The sequence below is a fragment of the Anas platyrhynchos genome, chromosome 4 (genome assembly GCF_047663525.1).
Source record: "Anas platyrhynchos isolate ZD024472 breed Pekin duck chromosome 4, IASCAAS_PekinDuck_T2T, whole genome shotgun sequence".
Lineage (NCBI taxonomy): Eukaryota > Metazoa > Chordata > Aves > Anseriformes > Anatidae > Anas > Anas platyrhynchos.
This window is the reverse complement of record NC_092590.1, coordinates 14,895,581-14,915,756: the sequence shown is the minus strand read 5'-3', so window position 1 is coordinate 14,915,756 and position 20,176 is coordinate 14,895,581. Positions and strand designations below refer to the sequence as shown.

General features: G+C 44.6%; 2 protein-coding genes across 15 annotated transcripts in view; one reads left to right on the top strand and one right to left on the bottom strand.

Annotated features, from left to right (window-relative positions):
* LOC101794869 (probable E3 ubiquitin-protein ligase HERC3) overlaps nt 1–4,355 on the top strand; it is a 36,832-nt gene extending 32,477 nt beyond the window's left edge. For both annotated transcript variants that reach the window (XM_027455804.3, XM_038177815.2), the window contains 3 exons: nt 825–1,008; nt 1,750–1,852; nt 2,586–4,355. In XM_027455804.3, the coding sequence (XP_027311605.2) occupies nt 825–1,008; nt 1,750–1,852; nt 2,586–2,794 (496 nt within the window). In that variant the 3' untranslated portion in view covers nt 2,795–4,355. The remainder of the gene's footprint in view (nt 1–824; nt 1,009–1,749; nt 1,853–2,585) is intronic.
* Nucleotides 4,356–5,527: 1,172 nt separating this feature from the next.
* FAM13A (family with sequence similarity 13 member A) overlaps nt 5,528–20,176 on the bottom strand; it is a 127,605-nt gene continuing 112,956 nt past the window's right edge. For 11 of the 13 annotated variants that reach the window (XM_027455806.3, XM_027455807.3, XM_027455809.3 and 8 more), the window contains 5 exons: nt 17,365–17,460; nt 15,729–15,812; nt 11,229–11,425; nt 10,395–10,496; nt 5,528–8,539 (listed from right to left, as the gene is read on the bottom strand). In XM_027455806.3, the coding sequence (XP_027311607.3) occupies nt 8,413–8,539; nt 10,395–10,496; nt 11,229–11,425; nt 15,729–15,812; nt 17,365–17,460 (606 nt within the window). In that variant the 3' untranslated portion in view covers nt 5,528–8,412. The remainder of the gene's footprint in view (nt 8,540–10,394; nt 10,497–11,228; nt 11,426–15,728; nt 15,813–17,364; nt 17,461–20,176) is intronic. The other 2 variants (XM_027455808.3, XM_072037050.1) reach the window with 1 other exon arrangement.

Sequence of the window (20,176 nt, the reverse complement as noted above, 5' to 3'; positions counted from 1 at the left end):
CAGGTTTTTGTATTTGTCAGTCTGCTGCCTTATTTTTGTTTTTAAATTTCTCACCTAGCCTTCACTGTTTTTCATAGCATATGCACTGAGAATTTCTCCGCCAAAAGGTCATAATGTTTTTTTCAATTTTGGTGCCCTCTGCTAGTGATTGAGTTATTGGATTCCATTGCTTCCCTGGTCTGCTTAGCTTCTGAGTTCAGGTGTGAGCACCTCTTAAAGGTCAGAGGCAAAAAAACAACTGCTCCACCCAGAGACTGGTTTCATGTCCCAGTTTGCCGCATTGTTTGGTGCATTATGGTCAGGCGTCCAAAAAAAACACAACACAGTGTGCCTAGCTAGGGCTCTGGGAGGCTCTCTGTTCTGGAAGTGATGGCTTTCTGATTGCTTGCTGTGTGGTTTGGTTCCCACTCCTGCTACTCGTGTAACTCAACCTCAGCAGAGCAGCAGGTTCCCCAGGGAAGAGGACTCTTCCTTACACCTTCCTGGTGAATCCTGTCACCCCGTCTCCCTCCTGGCCATATGGCCAACTGGATGCAGGGCTTCTGGGTGGCTTTATCGTAGCACAGAAGAGCCTGGGCTGCTGGGGACCTCCAGCACTGCCACTGCTGCACTGGTTGAGCACACACGCAGCGGTACGTGTCCCCTGGTGACTTTGTCCCTGTTGCAGTGAGTCATCTCGGTGGGAGGTGGGCAGTGGGGTGAACCCGTGGAAGACTCATATTTACAAGAAATATTACAGGCAGAAACAGCAAAACTGGCAGTGCTGCCGCTCAGGCGTATGAATAATAGTGCTTTTCTTTACCTGCTCTCTCTCAATGCCCTAGGGAAGAATTTGTTGAAGCCTATGTAAATTACATCTTCAACCTCTCCATCCATGAGTGGTACACAGCTTTTTCCACTGGCTTCCTGAAAGTATGTGGTGGGAAGGTCCTGGAACTCTTCCAGCCCACAGAGCTCAGGGCCATGATAGTCGGGAACAGTAACTACAACTGGGAGGAACTGGAGGAGGTAAAGCTTCCCTCTTGTCATGTTTTTCTTCTGTTTTACAAGTACTAGGATTGGGCAGCTGCATGAGGTGGGCAGTAGCTTGGGTCAAGAGGTGTAGTAAGCTACGGATGTTTTTATATGTTTCTTGTGCATCTTGCAATCATTCACGTGAATAGTTAACTCTCTTACGTCACTATCCTGCTACTGATAAAGCTCATGGAGGAAATTGGGGATGAAAAAGAAGAGGGGAGGAGGACTTCTGTCTTTTTTTCATAGGGATGAAGCCTAAGATTGAAAGAAAGAGACAAAATCAGGATCTTCATTTACAGTAAAACTAACAAGGGCAAAAAGTACACAGCCAGGTGTTCAAAGGGAAGTCTGGACAGAATGCAAGAGCTGTGTCCTCTCATAATACGTGCAGATCAGCAAATACTTGTTTTGTCTCAGCCTTAGCAGTAGAAAGGGCCTCACAGCGCACAACACGTGATCTTGTCCCTGAGTCCAGCCCGTGAGCAGGTACACCAGGGTCCTCATTACACCTCTACTTAGCTGCATACCTGGAGGCCTAAATACTGGCCTTGCACCTGCAGCACGAACACTTTTCTGTGTCTTTGAGCCATGCTGTTGCCTATGGCACATCCCACACTCCATTTCTTAGCTGTCAGACATCAGTCTGAGACACTAGCAGAGATCAGGTCGTGTTTCTACTTAGTCCTTGCTTTTAGTGCTAGATGAAATTGTGACTTTTTGTTTTTCTAATAGAGTGCTGTCTACAAGGGAGACTACACTGCGACACACCCAACTGTGAGGATGTTTTGGGAAACGTTTCATGCATTTTCCTTGGAAAAGAAGAAGAAATTTCTCTGTAAGTATTCTGCAGTGGTACAGGCTGTTATCTGAAATTGACAAATCAATGTCACTGGGGGGAAGATGTCACTTTATTTGGCAATAAAAGGGGAGAGGAGGAGAAATACATGGTATTAAGGGCAGGTGGCTCTGAGTTTGTTGCTACAGCTGGCAGCTGTTGCTCCCTTGGGGCATCATGTTGAGGGAATATTGTGTCCCAAGGGCAACCTGGGAAAGCACTGAAAGGAGCCACTTTTTATTTTCGGACTGGTTTTGTTTCCTGATTTTGTGCCCACTAATGTGAATCTGTTTGGAAATGCTTGGTGTCAAGCACAGAGATGGAGGCATGCTGAGGAAAGCGCTGTTTTATTGAAGGATTATTCAGATTTACGTGTCCTAAAAGAATCTAGCTCCAAGAAGTGTTGAGTGTCGTGTGGCAGTTTTGCTGAGCTGGCAGTCACCGTCCCCTTACTTGGCCAGACCTGAAGCAGTTGCTATCTTTTTCTAGAGCATTGCTCCCAGCAAACTCAGCAACATGCGGCCCAATTCTCTGCTGCTGCAGCTCCACTGACCCCAGCTTTCTTACGTATTGGCACATGCTTCCAGGAAAAAGCTTTGGAGAAAAAAAAAAGGCTGAGAGAGCTACAAGTGTTCAGCACGGAGATGAGACAGCTCAAGGGGCATCTTCTCAGAGCCGTACAAGCGTGAGGGTACCTGTCCTAACCGTCCTGCCTTCTCTCTGCTTCTCCTAGTGTTCCTGACGGGCAGCGACCGCATTCCCATCTACGGCATGTCAAGCCTTCGCATCGTCATCCAGTCCACAGCCAGCGGGGAGCAGTACCTGCCCGTGGCGCACACCTGCTACAATCTCCTGGACTTGCCCAAGTACAGCAGCAAGGAGATCCTCAGCGCCCGGCTGGTGCAAGCCATCGATCACTATGAGGGCTTCAGCTTGGCTTGACGTGTGTGGGAGAGGCACAGGCACTTGGGTACAGAGGAAGAAAGCGACGGGCTTGGCTTTATTTTTATAAAGGAAGGGATCAGGATTTTGGGGGAAAAATAATAGTAATAATCATAGATGCAGCTGATGCAGTCTCAGCCTGATGCTGCCAGTATTTTGTGGGGCTTAGCAGGGAGAGACTTTAGCTTTGAGTTTTCTGATCTACTGAACAAAATGAGTTTGGTGGGCTTTTTTGTTGTTTCCCCTCCAACTTCACAGCACTACTTCGTAGTTTGCTTTTATTGTCCCCCCTCCCTTTCCTGCCCCCCACCTTTCCTTTTCATTCAGTTTAAACCTTTGGTGTTCCTTGCATTTAGGCTACGGTGGAAATTCAGGATGAAATAGTGATCTTTTTGAAAAGCTGTGATTTCTCCCATCCTTTTTTTTTTTTTTTCTTCCCTTTTTAAATGCAAGCTGGTTCTTGCTTGCTTTGAATGGACATATCCTCCCTGCCCTCCGCTCCTTGGCAGACGGTACTGGGCTGGGGCGCCAGCTGGTGACCCCTAGGACAGTGTATTAGTTGCGGTACGTGCTCTGTCTCTTTGCACCAGTCTATCTCACGGAGAATATGGTGGTTTGGGGTTTGGCATGTCTTTATTTTGTCTTAAATTTTGTTTCTAAGCAGCGTCTTTTTAAAGAAGCTTCAGACGCCTCTGAGTAAAGGCTTGGGGAAGGTCAAACCATACCTGTAATAATGGGCTTCTCAAACTGCCTCTCTCTTGTGTTGGTTTTCTGCTGGTAAGTCTACAGGTTAGGCAGGTAGGCTTAGCTGAGGCCTCGTTTTTATTCAAACAGAAATGTTCCAACGCAAGGTGAGGTGGCTGCTTTTACCATTCCTGCCTTTCTCAGAGGAGTCATGCCGGAGAGTGAGGGAGTGTGTGAGTGTAAGCGGTGTTTACACGCTCTCCAGCCTCATTAGGTCAGAGGAAAAGAAAGAAGCATGAAATCCACGTTTGTGTGGTAACCCTCTCCTTGGAGGCTGGTTTTATTTCTGCTGGTAGGATTATTTTACTGCGTGGTGTGGGAGGAGCCCTTGTCATCTGTTTTGCCCAGTAAGTGCTGGGACCCCTAGAGGACAACCTTCATGAATTAGGTTGGACAGGTAGGTTAGGAGTCGAGTAGGCAAAAGCATTAACTGAATTTGTCCTGTACGATTGGAGAGCCTTTATTATTCTCCTTCTCCCAATCCCACCACCCATTAAATGACATGCAACTGATTTCCTCATTTCTTCAGGTCTTGGTGTAAATCTCATTTTAAGCCTAGGGTGGTTTTCAAATTGACTTGTTATTAGGACATAGTATTTATGCACCACGTTCAATATATAGTATTGAACTTTGCACCTCGTAACAAAGGATTTTAGGCTTTTTTTTTTTTAAAGACAAGCTGTTGGCTACACTGAGAGCCCTTCAGCCTCTTTCTAATGCAACAAATAGAAGACATATACAATTATATCAAATGTTTATTTTCGATGTGTGTGTACATAGGTCAGTATTATGCAATAAATTTGATGTTTAATTCTGACTCACTGGCTGCCTTTATATTGGGAAGTGAAGGAGGAGCTGCTCTATGCAGCTCAAGGCACAGACTGTGCCTCTCCCTGGGATCTCCACTGTCTCACAGCTTCATCTCTGAGCACCTGGAAGAAGGACTCTGCCTAGCTCTTCGTTAACCCTGCTGCTGGTGAGCATTACATCCCCATCAAATGCTGCCCTGCCATCTCCAATTACAAATCAGGGAGGTTTTTTTCACCTGCCCCTCCTGGCTCACCTGAAATCCATCTGTCTCCATGCCTTCATTCTGTTTTTCTCCTTCCCATGCACCTTGCAGGCACCATTGTGGGTACAGGCACAGGACACAAACTGGCTCTTCCCTCGGCTGTTCAAGTGCCAGTGAGCGACTGCTTTGCAAACATCTATTCCACAGAGGAACAGGGAAACACCTCAGGTTGGTCTGGTGCTTACTGTCTAAAACTTGCACATACCAGTAAGAACAAATGATGTCTTAGCAGCATGATTAGAAGATAATATCCTTTAACTTTACTGCCTTTACTAAACATCAATTATTTGACTGTTTACTCTGGAGTAAACAGACTGAAAGCAAATGAAACCTGTAAGAATGACAAGTTTCTCATCCATCTTTAACTCTTGCACTCTTATTTTGCCCACAACCAGATAATTGTCGTTTAAATAATTCACAGGTGTGTGTCTGAAATGGCCCTGGTTCATGGGCCCATACTGCCCTCCTACAGCAGCTGTAGTGATAGGGAAAGGGCTGTCTTACACTAACAGCTCACTCATATCCCACAAAGTAGATTTGTGCACAGTACTCCACATCTTTTAAAAACAGTCTTGTAGTTAATATTCTTCAGGCAATAGACAGTGATGTTGGCATGTACAAACCGTAAAACAGAGCACACAGTTGCTGCTTAGATGGGTTTAGAGGAGTGCAGTGAGGCAAAGAGCCTGGGTGGCTGTTGTGGTTAGGGGGAAGTCAAATCAGCTGTGGAAGATACAAAGAGATCTTAGTGCTCAGATCTTGGAGCCCTCATCCTCTGCAGGCCTGGAAGATGGGAGCAACAGCATCTGGAAATGCAGGACAGAAAGCTGACCATTTGTGTGAGTTTTTGCAAGACTAGAATTTTAAAATCCACTTGGAGGGGTCTTTCTGAACAGTTTCCTTCACAATCAGGCAGATTATGATTTGATTTGATTTTATTTTTGCCAGTGGGAAAAGAACAGTTTAAAAAGAGATGGCTACGCATATATATTCTTCTCTTTTAATGTACAATTTCAGTTAACAGGTTGTGTTACTTTTAGCTTTCAAAGTTCAAAAATAGAAACTCTCTAAAGTGCATAATTGTACTTACATTTCATACAAACTATCTGAAATTCTAGCAATATGCCATGTAAACAGCGGTAACTAAGCATCAGAAAATGCTACAATCTCCTCAGTTTAAAAATAAAATGGACTGTTCCCTACATATCATTTATCAAGATTTGTCAGGGGCAAAACCCAGCAAAACAGATAATTTATCAGTACACAGTGCAAACAGGCTTTTAAAAAGAAGCAGAAGAAAACATACTCCGGGAAAGCCTTGGCCCAGTGAAAAATGTATGACTAGGAAGAAAGGGGCAGAAACTGTTGCTCGTGACCCTATGAAGGTGTCTAGGCCAGATTCACCAACGTCCTCCAGCTTTAGCCCGCTATAATTTAGCAGAATCCCAAATGCAGATCAGCTTGCTGCACACTGTCACCATATATGCTTTGAAGCACTTTGAGGAACCGGGCCTGAACACCACCACCAGTCTGCACCACCAACTTTTTGGAGCCCCACTGCTCATCGCACGCTTCTGCTAGCGGAGTAGTGCTGCATGATGGTGGCTCAGCAGCTGTACCTAAAGCAACCACGAGAGCTGACCACAGGCTGACACGTCCCTAAGCCCAGGCAGAAGGCCAAAGGCACAGCTCTGATTCCTTGGGCTGCCCTGGCTCCAGACAGGCATTTGCTTCCCTCGCACTCCAACATCTTCAAAAGCAGTTTCTGAGCCTGTTTGACACACTCAAGGAATCAGACTGATGTGCAGAGGCACAGCCCCACCTCTCCCACCTATGGAAACCCAACATCTCCGAAAAGCCAAGCCCCAGGACAGCACCCAAGTCCTCCAGACTCTTTGGAAATAAGAAATTCAGTCCCCACTGATTTAATTAGGAGGGTGCAATTCTGCAATCAATCAGTAAAATCAGTCCCCCTCCTAAGTGCTTTCATTAATAATTAACTTCATCACTGTCTTACCCAGGCGGAGTACTGATGGGCATGGGCAGACCCAGGGGAGGAAGGCGCTGCCTTCTGAAGCGTTTGTGGGATCCCAAAGCGACCCACCTCAACACTGGTTTTGGCAAGAATTAACACAGCACACACAGCAAGTTGAGGAGGGGTTAGTCTGAGTAGCACAACCCAAAAACCCACAGAAAAGAAAAGGGAGAAATGGTTCTGGGAGTCCACTGCTTGCCTGCACCCGTGCGACTTGCGTGAGGCCTGGCGCTGCGCTTGGCCTCGGCTGCTTGGCTCCTGCTCCAGTTTCCAGGGCCCAGACGTACAGGGCAGCATTACTCCGTGGCTTTGGGATTGAGACCTATTCCCAAGAGCTGTGTCCCGGTTCCAGCAGGAAGCGTTGCTGGGCAGTATCGGCCCGTGCACACAAACTCCTGGAGCGCCAGAGCAAGCCCAGGTGGCTGATGTTGCACTGCAGTTATCGGCCCTCAGCTACTGGCTTTGTTCCTGGACTCACGGCCTTTCGCTCCTTCAGGCAGCGATTGTCTGACAAGAGAAGTGGAATCTGCTGTCCCAGGGCCTCCTTTTCTGCACGTCATACAGGTGGAAATGTCGAGTTGTCCAGTCCTGCCCCTGAGACACACGCCCTCTCCATGGGCAATGTGTGGCTTGGGGCTTTCAGTTCCCTGCAGGATCCTGTGCCGCAGCACTACCTGTGCACAACAAAGCCACTGGGAAGAAAACACAGTCTGCTGTTGCCACAATCACAGCGTCCTTGCTCCAGCCCACACTGCCTGATGGTCTACAACAAAAAACAAAATGTAGGCTAGCCAGTCCATATGACATCGACGCTGACCATTCACCTTAGGCTCCTGTATTCATTAACAGATAACGAAGCACACGAGGCCGGTCTTCCCGATACCTGACACCAGGTATTTAACAGCAGCTACCAAAATCCCAAGAGGTTCTGACTTGTAGTTGATGAAAACCTCTTTTCTTCCCAGTTGCCCACACATGGTCATACCCTTACAGTACCTCCTGCCAAGTGGAACAAGCAGGCAAGAACCCTGCTGCGTTTTCTTTGCCATCCCAAACATCTGTAGATACTTTCTCCTAGTTAATTGAACTGGCAGTCAAAAAAAAAAGGCAGGGAAAAAAACAAACAACTCAACCCTGGGCCCTGGTCACCCATGTAACTCAAACTAGTCTGGGGCTATAACCAGGATAACCTTCCAGCACTCAGGAAGAGCAACAGAAGATGCTGGATTCCAAACAGTCTGGTCAAAAGTCTGAGCAAATCTTTACTGTAGCTACAAGAGAACAATCTTGGTGCTAATGTGACCTGTGCCTTTACGTGAGATCAAGTTAGGGCACATGTCTGGTAAACTGAAGTGAAAGCTAGTTGATGATTTAATCACTATTCATGCTACTTTGTCTCTTGCTATGATATCCTGGAAAGGAGAAAAAAAATAAGAGCATGGTTGGCTTTGATATTCTAAATATTACAGGATCTGTAAGCAAATCAAAACACAAGAATCCCTTCTGTGCAGTCACTGAGGACAGCATCATGTCTCCTACGCTGGCGAACTCCATTTGGGCATCAGGCCTGGAGAAAGAGTGGACAACAGCAAATGTAGAGAGTGATGGCAAGCCACCCTTCCTCCCCCTCCTGCCTCTGGGATTGGCCCTTCAGTTCCCAGGGGGCTCCTCAGCCCTCCCCAGCCAGGCTCCTGGTGCATCCACTTCATGCAGTTGTCCACTTGGTGCTCTCTCTTCTACGTTTACTGGCGAAACCAATCTCCTCCTTTACATTATCTTTGAGCTAATATCTCTTTTACTGATCAGGACCTCCAGCAGCCTCAGCTTGGCCTTAATCTGCTTGTATTCATTGTATTCTTCAGACATAGGAGTGCGGTCTTCTTTCTGCACGTTCCTAGGGGGAGTAAAAAGAGGTCATGAGGATTTTTGTGCCAGGACATCTTCCCTCAGCAGCCTCCCTCCACCCGCTGACAATATCAGGAGTAAGACCTACAAGACAGCTCACCTCCTCCACTACCCATCAGGGAATAAAAACAAAGTAATTTTTATTATTTGAGAGAAGACGGTAGGGGCAAGGCAAATGTCCCAGCAAAGTGGGGGAAGCTTGCATGTCAAGGCTGAACAGAATCCCATGGTTCTAAATGCAAAATCTTATTTGAAGCATGTCCTACTTCACTGGAATTGTCAGCTTCTACACAACAGTTGGTCAAAACAAAACAAAACAATACAAATAGATGAACCCTTTCCTTTTCAGGAGCCATCTGAATGTCAGCCTGCTAGATGCCAAAATAAAATACAGCTTTTCTTGGCTTGGAACCACAGGAAGAAAATATTTATTCAGATTTCTCTAAACTTAAGTGAAACTCAAGATTCAATGATTATACAAGAATCTCTCAGGATGGTGGGTAGTGGCAAGAATCACAGAATGTTTTGGGTTGGATAGGACCTCAAAGATCACCTAATTCCAACCCCCTGACACGGACAGAGACACCTTCTGCTAAACCAGATTTCTCAAAGCCTCATCCAGCCTGGCCTTTAACACGTCCAGGGATGGGTCATCCACAACTCCTTTGGGCAACTTGTTCCAGTGCCTCACCACCCTCTGAGTAAAGAATTTATTCCTTATAACTAATCTAAATCTACCCTTTTTCATTTAAAACCATTACTCCTTGTCCTATCACTGCACTCCCTGACAAAGAGTCCCTCCCCAGCTTTCCTGTAGAACCCCTGTAGGTACTGGCAGGCCGCTATATGGTCACCCAGGGGCCTTCTCTTCTCCAGGCTGAAAAAATCCAACTCCCTCAGCCTTTCTTCATAGTAGAGGTGCTCCAGCCCTCTGTTCATCCTCACAGTCCTTATCCTCTGGACTCATTCTAATTGGTCCATGCCCTTCTTGTGCTGGGGGCCAAAGGGCTGAACGCAATACTCCAGATGAGGTCTCATGAGGACAGAATCCCCTCCTTGCCCTGCTGGCCTTGCTGCTTTTAGTGCAGCCCAGAAAATGGTTGGCTTTCGGGGCTGCAAATATTCACTGCCAGATCATGCTGAGCTTCTCAACAACCAACACCCCCAACTCCTTCTCCTCAGGGCTGCTCTCAATCCGCTCACTGCTCAGCCTGTATTCGTACTTGGGATTTCCCTGGCCCAGGTGCAGGACCTTGCACTTGGCCTTGCTGAACTCCATGAGGTTTGCCCAGGCCCACCTCTCAAGCCTGTTCAGGTCCCTCTGGATGACATCCCTTCCCTCCAGCATAATAATTTCAGGAGTATAAATATATTAAAGCATTTTACCAGCTCATTTACGAGAAGCTTTTTCTGAGGAACACATTTAGCTATATTGAAGCAGAAATACTTGTTAAACTAGTGTATGAATACCTCATAGACAAGCAAGAATAGGACAGAGATCTAAACATTCTATATAATTAATAAGAAAGCAAATTATTTTATCACTGAGGAACCGTTTCATTATTCTTATTGATTGTGCTAGAGGCAGTTGGATTTTCAGTATTTATACTCGCACTTCCCACTGCTTTTCCTAAGAAAACGTTGTCTAAGAGGCTGTGGTCCTTAAAGTTCTTTGGAAAAAAGTCATTAATTTTAATGGGCAACAGAAATAATGTGGGTAAAGCAATAATTACAATGCAGTATGTAATAGTGAATTCACATAAGTTTCCACAGTTGGAGGCCTTTGTAAACACCAAACTGAACTTAAGAATAACTGAAGGACAGAGGGATAGCTGAGAAATTACCTTCCATTTTGTCGGAAAAAATTATCTTCAAAGTCTCTTAATTTTTTTCTGATTCGCTTTTTCTCCTCTCTGACTTCTTGCAGCTGCTCTAATAGTTCAGGGCTGTTGGGTTTAAACATAAACATGATTATACTTATGTACACAACTATAACTGAAAACATAGAGTAAATATACAAATGCATGGTTGTATAGATGCCAAGCGAGAGAGCTGCTCCTGAAAGCAGCCCTGGCAACCTGATGTTAATTGCAACACAAAGCTCTCTGAATTTATTTCAGCAAAATGATTATTTAATTAGGCTGAAACCTCAAAGAAGGTCAAGTGTGCATCACACAATTCATCACTAATTTCTATGAAACTTACTTGCTGAAGATGGATATGGTTTTGGTGAGTTTTATAGGATCATGATTCAATGGACATGAATTAAAACTACCACATACGTGTGGGCACAGTAGACCTCAGTGCTTAACACTAATGGGACTAGCTCAACTTGATGTCTCCAAAAACTGAAAAATCTTGTAGAGTGCAGGATTGTTTTCACAATAAAGGCTTGCCATAGGTGAAGTGAAGCTACCATTTAGTCCAAGAATCCAAAGATACATAAGTCAAATATCAGTATCAGGACAGGGTAGTTTTCTTCCAAACTCTTGGGAGTTTTGGAGAAAAAATAGACCCTCAAAAAAGGGTCTATTGCATTTAGAGCTGAACTGCAAAAGATTCTGAATCAGAACATAAATGAAAAACAAAACAAAACAAAATCTATACATTTTTCTTACAAATAAAATGCCATCTTATCAAGAAGTAACATTTTGAAGTTGTCTGCAAATTCAACGTACATGGATGCTTCATGGAGATTTGAAAGTCCCATATCCTGGTTGCTCCTTGATGGCATCTTATCATCCACCGGGGAAACAAAGCCATCAGCATCATCTTCTAGTTGATCCAAGAAGCTACGCACGTTGAAGTCTGTTTTCATAGTAATTGTGAAATCTGGCTTCACATTGCTGTCCTCCTCGGAGCCCTCCTCTTCCTCCTACACACAAGGACAGAACACCCCCAAAACAGAGTAAGTTACTGCTTCCCTTCTCAGAAACAAGTATCTCCTTTCACGACATGCACTGGGAACAGATATGGAAAGAAGCTGATAAGAGCAAGCACTTCAACTGCTAAGCAAGACAATACACCAGAATATCACCAGGAAGATTCCCTACACCCAGAGCATGTCAGAGAAACTGTGATTACCAGCTCAGATTGCTTAAGGAAACCCAAGACAACAAAACAGTGAAAAACTATCTAAGTTTCTTAGTAAGCTGTTGCTTTATTTAATTTATATATTCTGATACAAATAAAACAATTTACAGCCATGTCTAAAGCTTACCCGTGGTCCTCTATGTGCCCCTACCAACACACAAGACAGCACATGGATTGCCAGGTTAACATGTGAAGTGTTCTCTCAACTGACACAGCTCAACAGCTCTCTCTAATGGCTGAGAATCCAAGACCTCAAATGCTCTTGGAGTGATAATGAGCTCAGATCAGTCTTTCTATGGCCAAATACGGTTAAGCTTGTGATATTTCCATGCACCGAAAGGTCTAGGGAGGGCATTTTTTGGAACTCAGCGTAATCTTTTCACAGATCGCAGACCTTCCCATCTAATCAGTGATATGGCTGGATGCTGCTTGATTCACCACACCAACCAAAAGCCCGGATTGTCCCAGACTGGGTGGCAGCTCCTTGTGGGTGACTGAGGGAAACTTGTGCAGATGGGAGGCATTACAGCTCCCGCTTCCACTCCCAAGCAAACACTATAAAGGTGTAATTTCTCGTTTCTTAACAATATTCTGCCTGCATCTGTAGCTGACGTTGTGGCTATGGAATGTCCAAAGCCTGTTCATTGCATTTAGAAGATAACTATTTGCCAGCATGTAGAATGGCTGTGTGTTTGAATAAGGAAAAGCTACTTATAATCCATTAGCAAGCTGCTGGACTGCAGTTTTTTAGGTAATAGGATAAAGAGTGAGCAAGGAACACCTTTCGCACTGTAACTGCAATGCTGTAATGCTCCCATGTGTTCTTCCCTCTTAAATCATGGTCTGAACTTCTGTGTAGACCTGTGCGGTGTCAAGAGTTGGACTTGATGATCCTTAAGGGTCCCTTCCAACTCAGGATATTCTATGATTCTATGAAATATTGGATATGATTGACCATGTAACTCTAACCAGGAAGACTCTAAGCATATATATATGCTTATATATATACACACATATTTATATACATATATAAAAGCTTTTGAGGACTAATGTTATTGAAGACTTCAACTGTATCCAAAAATATATTGTTGCAGCGGGATCAAAACTAGCTATTTTCTTTGTGTGATTCCTTGCTAATAGTTAAATTGTTCCTAAGAGATTGCTCCCATATTTCAAGCAAAAAGGGAGAAAATAACACTGGGACCTGGCAGAGTCCCATTAAATCCCCAAAGTCAATGATTTATAAGTGCATACATTTACATGAAATTGGAATTTCCCCAGAGTTTTCTTTTCATTTTAAAGCTCTAGGTGATGAAGATGCAAACCAAAGCCAGAGGCCAAGAATTACAACCATGATGGAGGCTTGAGGATGGAAAGAAGATTAGCTGCAGAGAAGCTTTGAGCAATAAGGATAATAATAATAATAATAATGATAATAAAAGATACTGAGAAGATTGAAAACATCTCAGAAGAATCTGCAGGGAACTAGTGAAAACGAAAGCGGTTTTTAGCACATGACTAGATAAGATCCTTTTTCCAGACAAACTGTAGAGCTTAAACAGAAGGCACAAAATGCGCCTTCATGAGAAGAACTGCAGCTGTAACAGCAGTCACGTACTGTTGATAAACCCTGCAGATAACTTCGGGCTGGAAGGAGGGAAGGGAGAGAATCCCTCCCTGCCATTCACAGGACCCCAGGCGTGCTGTCCTGCCCATCTGGGTAATGGCAGCTAGGACTGAAACAGGATAATGCCATCACTGCTGGGGTGCAGTGAAGGATTTGCTAAGTCAGTCTAACCAGTAAAAATTATACTCTTATTTTAGGGGAATCCCTTCAGCACCAAAGGAGGAGCCCCCTTGCCCTTTCCTGTGAGAGCAAGTTGCTTCTGGCTTCCAGTTCTGGAGAGAAAAGGAAAGGACCGTTTTCATAAGCAATGTAGGAAACTGTTCCCAAAGAGGGGAGCAAAGTCTCTATGTAACTTGAATCTGCACATCTGGCAGCAGCCTCTTCCCCACGGACACGGGTGAGCCTGTGTCAGCTAACGGGGGCTGGCACAGCAGGCTGGCCTGCCTGCCTCACTCCAGGGCACGAGCACGCACCCCAAACCAGCAAGAATTATTCTGGCCCAGAGCTGAGGAGCGAGCCTCCTGCCAAAGAAAGCACATGGGAGGAAAGGACAGTGTAGAAATTTCACTTGTTTAGACCTCAGTGCCAAAACACTACATCTGCCTGTCACAAGACCTCTTAAAGCATTTTGCTGTTTAAAATGAAGGAGCGAATTAAAAAAAAATCTGAGCAAGAACTTTAATGGACAAGGCCATTGCTCTGAAGAATTCCTATATGGGAGTCTTATTTTAAACCTGCTCTGCCATTTACATCTCTAACCAAAATTATCTTCATTGACTACATCCATTTGGCTTGCACCTGCTTGGATCTTTAGGCAATTGTGAGGCATTTAAAGTTTAAAGAGCTACAAATACAAAATCTCCAGAGTAACCCAACACCAGTACTCCCAGCCAGCAAGGATTCCAGTGATATTCTAAACACAGTCAATATTCAAGATATTCTACCCAAACGTTCTGCAAAGCATCACTCAAACCACCCTTCAAACTTTTATCCAGCTCTCACATATACTTGGAAAAAACAACAGGAAAGTGACAGTGGGGCTCATCAAGACCGGTAGTGCTCTGTTCACAATGTACCCATACAGGGGGAAAACTCTTGGGCTTGTTAGCAATTTTCTCTGTTTGAGTGTAGTACAGTGAAAATCTGCTGTGTGCAGCTTTGCTGGGCCCCAGTTAAATGTTAATTGGCATGTGTTAATGGGCTTAATGTCACTCTGATCTTTGTCAGTGACACCACAGCTCTCCATGCTTGTGCTCCCTGCAGGACACTGGTGAGCTGGTGAGGTACGGTCCCGGTGCAGCACGAGCCACACTAGTCACCAAAGGTCACCACATTTCATAGCTGCAACTTTTGACATTGGGTGCAAGCACAGTTGAAAAATAGAGGACACAAAAATACCTGAAACAACCCAGAAACCCAGCCCAGGCCACTATCACAGACCTGATCCAGCAGTTATCTAGAAAATGCTGAGAACTCTGTGCTCATCCTCCAGTTGAACGTGCTTCGGTCTGTAATCTGGTTTTAAGGAATATGTGCCTCGAACAGCTCACTAGTACACAAACTACCAGAATTGCCTTATCACAGAACCACCCTGGATGTGTAGGTTTGCAGTACCTACACCATTAACCAAACTCTGGTTGGATAACACACAAATGACATGAGTGTGTTGAAATGCTTTTTCCTGTTACACTGCAATGGGAAAAACAGACCAGGGCCCAGCTCCACACTGCTTGTCCTAGCTGACAGCTGGACTTCCCTTCTCAGGGGAAGAAGGACCAATATTTTAAGTCTTCACCACCAAGAGCTACCACCCCAGCAGCATGAGAAAGAAACACAACCATCCTACCATCCCAATCTGACCGAGTGTTAGCAAGTTGAACTGAATTGTTCTTAATTCCATTCTCTTATTACTTGCTGAGAAATACCATTTGCAAAATAGTGAAAAAGAGCCCTGGATAAAACAAGCACGTGAATGGGAGAAGGTACGAATCCTTTAAGTGCCTGGTTCACTCCATGTGTGAGTGTTAGTTTTGTGAGATCTCATTCCAGCCACGGTGCTGTGTGCAAGTCACAGAGCTTTGGAGTGAGAGACACTATTGCAAAACAAGTTAGTGTTATTAAAAAAAGGAGGAAAGCAAGACGACAATTACAACCCAAGGTGCAAAGGATAACTGTGAGATTTTCAGCAAAGTAACATACATTATATGCAGGTGGCAAGGGAGGGGGAAGGAGAAGGGAAAGAATGCAAAGCCAAGGAAAATGTTTAGTCTTATCTACAACAAGGGAAGAGTTTGATCAGAACTGGACAGGCTTAAAGCAGCTACTGATTTTTCAGGAAGACACTGCAAAAAAATCAACACTGATGGAAAAGAAAAATCAATCAATCATTCTCTTTCATTGGTGTAAGGGGAAAAATTGATGCAAACTGAGCAATTAGTTAGCAGCTGGAGGTCTTCACCTTTATCTCCTTGAAGAAGGAAGCTGTTTCGCCCTCGATAATTGGCTGCAGCAAAGGGCTTCTCCGCTTGCTGGAGGGGGAACCCTGTGACAGGTGTTAACAAGTACGTTACATTAGGAACCCCCTTCTCCTCCACCACCTGCTCTCAGATCATTCTCACTCACTCATTCGCTCTCTCTCAGTTCATGGCCAGACCATCAGGAACAATCCATTTCTTAAAGAACAAAAATGTGCCTGGCAAACCCTCTGAACCTTGGACCACTCTCTCTCAAGATCTTGCTTAGCAAGGAACATCATTGCCAAACACTTCAGAAAAAGCCTTGGATGCTGGAACGCTGGCTGGGCAGGAACTACGAAGTAAAGGCTGCAAGAAAATAACCCCCCAGCCTGAAGCCTATACACAAACACACACACACACACACACACGCACGCACTTGGTTGACTCTTCAGAGCTACGGTGTAAGGCCTGCTGGACTCTCCAGCCCTGCTTTCCAGGAGCCAGATTTCCCACTGAAATGCCTGATGATGTAGAGATGGATTTGCAAATGCATCCTTCCCCTGCATGAGACTCTCACTGCTCTTATTAGAGGGTCTGGGGAAAGCCAGTCTCCTTTCTCCTGTGCTAGCCAGTGTGCAGTTTCAGTTTCCTGTCTAAATAGGACCTAAGCTCTCTTTTGAGAGCTTTGCCTTAAGCTGTCCATGCACAACTACAGGGTTTCTTCCTTCTGATGCGCAGCAGCATCTTCACAGCTCCAATTTTGGGGAGAACTTTGCATATTCAAAGAGGGACAGCTTTTGTTTTAAATGCAAGACAACCTCCCACTGTTTGCAGAAGAAAACTACTTGTCGGCGTGATTGACTGCACTCAGGTAATGATGTGCCAGTCCATCCAATTTAGCAAACAGCCTACAAAAAAAAGCCATCACAACAGTGCTGCCTGGGAACAGTGGAAATGGTAAGGGATCTTACATGACAGGGAAAATAGGAACCAAGATAAAACAATTCTCTTTCTTTAGACAGGCTAAAAAAAATCCGGGTGTATATTTAGGTCAAATAATTTTTAAAAAGTGGCCTACACAAGCTGTCTAGAATTTGAGATGCTACATTTGCTCTCTAGAGGGGTGTGCTGGATTCCAAGCTGGTAGCAACATTTCCTTGCTACCACCTTGAGTGAGGAGGTGTCTACCACTTACAGGATCTCTTTAATAGAAGTCAGGAGACTGTTCCCCTTTCTCTCAGCCAAGGAGCCTGGTATCTCTGCCTTGAGACCCATGGAAACCTACGTTCCTGTGTAACCAAGCAACATGGAAGACCTACAGTTCTGAGTGGATTGGTAAGGCAAGGGAAGTCAGGCTGTAGCCAAACGTAAGATGATGAAATAACAGGAGCAGCCCAATGGAAAGATGAGAACCATCAAAAAGTGAGATGTGTCCCACGGCTAATGAGCAGGCACTTGAATCCCCTGACCAGCTTTGCCCGACTTCAGCGTATGGTGCGCCACTGATTCACTCGTTTACCTGCCTTTAGGTTATAAGGGAGTAGGCCGTACTGATCGTGCTGTATGCCAAGGTGTAGTGAATCCTGTTTACCCAGCTCTAAACTGAAGTAAGAGTCCCTGAAAGAAAGTTTCACTTACAATGATAGGGATGGTGTTGGCTCTGGAGAGGATCTGCTTGACCAAGCGATATCTGTCATATAAGGGCTTCATCACCTGTCGTTCATTTTTGGTAACCTGTAAAGGAAAAAGAAATGAGAAACATGAATTCTGCAGCAGCAGATACTCCATTCTGCAACGTATGTGCCTGTTATCACCATTATCCAGAGGGGCTTGAAGGGAATTTCATAAGGATGATAACAGCACTAGCACGGATCAGACATGCTGAAGTACTTGGATATGTTGTCATTGCATCTCCTGTCCTGGGTGCCTGATGAAACAGCACCCAGGCTATGGGATGTCTTATAATGTGGCTGTGTAAGACAGATTTAAACAACCAGCTTTCACAGAACAAAATGACCCATGGAGACAGCAGTCTGTGCTTCTAATCATATCCACCATTAAGAGACACAACATGGGATTTCCCACCCTTATTCTTGTGGCTGGGACCCCAGAGGCAGTTTATGATCCAGGAAAAGAGAAAAGAGCTGCAATGACTGCCTCCCCAAGGATGCTTTCCCAGGGAAGTTAAACTATAGATTTCACAAAAGCTGACTTTCCTGTTTTGCTCTTCCTCTTTACTTCCCTTTCAAGATAGCCCTTCCTTGTCTTTTAATACCCTGCCTTTCCCCTCCACCCTTCCTCCCAGCAACTTTGCTGGGGACAAGAGTTACCACACACCTGAGACAGGATGAATCTATCACAGCTGTTGTGGCACGGAGCAGGCAAAATAGTGCTGTAACACCCACCCTGAGCCCTACTTATACTACTCTTAGTTTGAGTATTGCAAACTGCTAGATTTCATTCCTGTTGTTCCTTCAGATCCATGCTAGGCAGAAAACCTCAGTGGTACTGACAGTGCAGAAGGGAAGACCTAACAGACAATAGCTAGTGTGGGAAAGCAAAGGCCTGTCCAGCTAAGTACTAGTTGCAAGGAAGTTGGTTTCTATTTCTTCAATGGTTTGTTACAGCAGGGTTAGAAAACAAAACAATTAGCCAACCAACCTGATCATCATCTTTCTTTGCATGCAGCATTGTCTAACCCACATCCTATGACTGTCCTTCCATTAGATCTTTTCTTTAACTTTAGATTATAAAACTCTTCTGAGAGGAAGCCTTAACTGACTCCGGTATCATTTGTAGATTCCAAGACTTTTTACTGCTGTCAATAACCAGTTGATGAAAAAATATAAATCAACAGCATTAACCCCAATGAACTTTGCACAGCCTCCACTTCCACAGTAGAAAGAGGAGGAAAGAGAATACGGCTTGAGATAGGGAGGAAATTTTAGGATGAACTGTGGTTTGTTTTGTCTGCATCTGACTTTCATTGGAGTAAGCTTTTTAAAGCTTTCACATCATCCCACCAGAGCAGAAGAGGGTTTGCAAGGGGCAGATGAGGTACTGCAAATATTGCCAGGAGTGAGACTGACAGGAACAGACTCTAAGAATCCAGAGGTAGCATCTTCCTCCTAATAAATTAAGCTTATTTCCTTTGTTGGGGGGCAGATGAATAGGGAGAAAGAAGAAGGAAGAGTTTTTTACTGCTTTTTGGGCTCAATGTAAGCATCTCCAAGCCTGATATGATGCATATAAATGAGCAGTTTGAGCTCTACGGACTGCACGTCTGCTTCACACCTCTGAGGAACAGTCTGGCTCCCATACCTGACAACCTCAAACTGGCTGTTCGTCGAGTGAGCAAACAGCTTGTGTGGATGAGGGGGATGTGAGCAGCATCACACAACTCACTGAACACTGTATCAAATTTTGTGTTTGTATGTCTGCATTCAGTTGGAGGCAATTTGCTAGCCACTGCAACTTTGGATGTCTCTCTGCAACAAATCAAGCATAAAACTGGAGAAACTGAAGAAAGCTTACAGGACTTATATTACTCCCAGCTTTACCACATTAGCAGTTAATAGAACACGAGGCACAGCACTACTGTTGGCTCAGGCAGCCTCTGCTATTAAAGAAAAAAAAAAAAGACTGCTGAGACTGAGAATCAAACCTCCAGTTCTTGGCATTTCAAAGTAGATCAATGCCCCTGTTCTGTACAGGAAGATAAACATAAGCCTCAGAATGGGCAGAAAATCCTTAGGTATGCTTAGGAATAGAAAAAATAAATTACATGCTCCAGAGTCTGAATATCACCACAGAGGAAGAACACAAAGAATTAATTTAGGCAAGGCAGTTAAGTGTACGAGGCTTGAGTCAGCCCTGCAGACGTGCACCAGAACATTTAAACAGAAAGCAGGCTCTGAAAGAAAAGGTTTTGCGCATGGGCAAACTGTCTCACTAGGTAAACATTAGTAATACCAGTGAAACCTGAATATATTTTGGGAGAACATCAAAATGCAAAAAAGCTGTCAGAATAACAGAGCCTTTGACACAACCCTGGAGCACACTCCATATGGCAAATAGCAGCAGCCAAGGAAGAGACCATTGCTTACATTGTTGGAGCAGCTTGAGAATTTCTAGAGATGGACGTTTTTGCTTAACTAAAACAGTTCAGTTCTACCTCTGCAGGTTCGTCTGTCACTGGTACAAAAAGACCTAGCTGCACAATAAATCTGAGCTCCATTGTTTTTCTTGTTTAGTTAAATATCTTAAAAAAAAAAAAAATCTTGGCTGAACTATCCCCATTCTCCTCAAGCTCTCAGTATTTTTCCACTGTTGCAGTGCCAGGAGCTGGGTACAGCAAAAGCTGATCAGCTGCAGCCTTCCTTGCTATGCAGTTCCATGTTGCTAGGTATAGACTGCTTACTTAAAAACAAATACATTGAAAAGTGGTTGT